Source organism: Formica exsecta, unplaced genomic scaffold, assembly GCF_003651465.1.
Source record: "Formica exsecta isolate Colony F162 unplaced genomic scaffold, ASM365146v1 scaffold44, whole genome shotgun sequence".
Classification (NCBI taxonomy): Eukaryota; Metazoa; Arthropoda; class Insecta; order Hymenoptera; family Formicidae; genus Formica; species Formica exsecta.
In genome coordinates, this window is record NW_021851634.1 from 170,679 (window position 1) to 173,233 (window position 2,555).

At 36.2% G+C, this 2,555-nt stretch overlaps 1 protein-coding gene across 2 annotated transcripts in view; it reads left to right on the forward strand.

The window, feature by feature from the left end:
• LOC115240508 (phospholipid phosphatase 1-like) overlaps positions 1-2,014 on the forward strand; it is a 42,693-nt gene extending 40,679 nt beyond the window's left edge. The window contains exons 5-6 of one of the 2 annotated variants that reach the window (XM_029815702.1): positions 559-679; positions 1,164-2,014. In XM_029815702.1, the coding sequence (XP_029671562.1) occupies positions 559-679; positions 1,164-1,562 (520 nt within the window). In that variant the 3' untranslated portion in view covers positions 1,563-2,014. The remainder of the gene's footprint in view (positions 1-558; positions 680-1,163) is intronic. The other variant, XM_029815701.1, reaches the window with a different exon arrangement.
• Positions 2,015-2,555: the final 541 nt, after the last annotated feature.

Genomic DNA, 2,555 nt, shown 5'->3' on the forward strand with positions numbered 1-2,555 from the left:
CCGTACACCCCCTTTTTTTCAAAAACTAAGCATTTTAGAGAAAAACGTTTTGAACAAAAGTTGTATGGTTTTGAAGGGAACATAAGATGGTGTCATTGGTTTGACCTTAACGATGCCATCTAAGGTCAAACCAATGACACCATCTTATGTTCCCTTCAAAACCATACAACTTTTGTTCAAAACGTTTTTCTCTAAAATGCTTAGTTTTTGAAAGAAAAGGGGTGTACGGGTGGTCTAGAACATCCTGTATAATCTTCCCGAATCTATATCTTGTAATATATTTCATATATCGGTTTATCTAACTCCTTAATTTACTCGAGTTATCTGATAAATGTAAAATATATCAAAAAATTATACTTATTATATATTACTATTAATGAAAGACTATTACTATTAATGAGATAATAAAAAAGAAACTATTATTAGGTTCTCTCTCTTCCCTGGATATAACCGACAGGTTTTCAACATATTTAAATTTTATTTTGTGTACTTATATATATGCGCCTAATCCGAGAGAACAAATATAGTTATGTATACGTCTCTCAATTTTTTTTACAGATACATCAGTTCTTACACGTGCACCAATACCGAGTTTTCCGATTGGTTCGTCAAGGATTCCAGCAAGTCCTTTCCTTCCGGTCATTCGGCTATCTCCCTCTACACGAGCATCTTCTTAGTGGTAAGAAATTATTTTTATTACTTGAGAAATCTATTTTTTGTGTGACTTATACTAACAATAAGAAAAAAGGAGAGAATGCGTCTCGTCAAGTTATCCGTAAAGTTCAGCAATCTGTTGGCAATACAGAGAGCTGAGATGCCAGCATCGAGTACTTCTCCTCGGTATCGGTAGCCAGTATCTAGGTGTGACGAGAATTAAAGAATTTGCAAAAAAAATCTATTAACGGAATATCGATTTTCGTGGGACGCACGATAGGTAGACGATAAACGCGAGTCTTGTCAAGTAAATTTACGGAAATAAACACAGAGCGATTCGCGCTCCGAAGTGGGGAAAAGGAATCGAATATTTCGGCCGAGAGAATTTTTTTTCCGCGTTGAATAGATATCGCGTGCAAAATAAAAATAAAAAACAGAAGAGATATACGAACATCGATTTTTTCTTTTCTTTCCTTTTTTAAAAACGCGCATTTATACGCATCGCACAGTGGTACCTGCAAAACCGTCTGCCGAATCGGACGTTGTTTCTGAAACCGTGGCTGCAGTGCCTGACATCCATGTGGGCCGTGACGTGTTCGATGACCAGAGTGGGCGACAATCGGCACCACTGGTGGGACGTACTTGCCGGCAATGCTCTCGGTTTTCTGTTCGGTCTCTTCGTCGTCTTGGTGCCCTGCCGTCACTTCTGCCTCGGGCGTATCGGCGCCGATGTCGTCGTCGTCCCGAAGACAGCGCACGCCCTTAACGAGCCCCTGGAGAACGGCCAGATTGGCAGTTTCGAGAAACAGCATCAGCACAGCGTCAAAAAGCTACTCGATCCCGCCGTCGTCGATATCTCGGAAGGTCGTGAGATGAAGGACATCGCGGCCAAGAATTGGAAAGAATAAATAAATGCGAAATACATTCGAACGGTTTGGAGGAACAGGAGAGAGGAAGAGGGGAGCGGAAGGGGAGGGAAGGATACATTATAAAAAAATGACTGACTGAAACTTCCCATACAGTACAAAAAGATTGCAGAAACATTACATAGATATTTCAATGTAACAATGAAATATTCCATATACATTGCGAAATATTGCTGCAAGATTGCAGTAACATTGCAATGTAACATTACAGTAATCTTACAATGTAACATACTTGTAATAATGCAATGCATTACTGTGTAAATGTATCTATATAGTATATACAGATATAGTATATACAAATGTTTCTTATCTTAACATTTATACGTTTTCTAAACTACTTTACATCTGTAGTTACAAATATGTATACATATATGTATACATATATATTATATGACAAAACCACTTGGTAACGTAATTAAATAAATAATAAAATAATTTAATTCGTAAAATTTAAAATTTTGTTTATATGGATATTAGATTCTATTTTATATTTTAAGTAGACAATAAATGAATGATTTTAATTTTTTCGGACATTTATCTATCGGATTTCTAAAGAATCAGTCCAATATCTGAATTTCCTGTGTTGGGATTGTATTGGAAATTAAACTGATAGAAATAATTATTACATTCTTAATCTCCTGCTAGTTGCTTCTTGCAAGCTTTGTATAATTCTCATGACTAAAATTCAAATACGAGATGGATAATGCATCGCGTGTCGCATAGCGGTAAACAAACGAACTAGCGGCTGAATACCGTTTTTTTTTGTAAAGTTTTTGGAATGTTGCAGTAATATTTCTCATGAAATATTACAGTGACATATTCCTGTAATATCTCTACAATATTGCATTGCAACTTGTAAGATTGTAACATTGCTGCAATGTAATTGAAATATTCTGTGCTGTATGCGTTCAGACAAACTGTCTGCAGCTTTTTTGCAGATATGCTGTCTGAATTTTCAGAAAAGTGACTCTGATA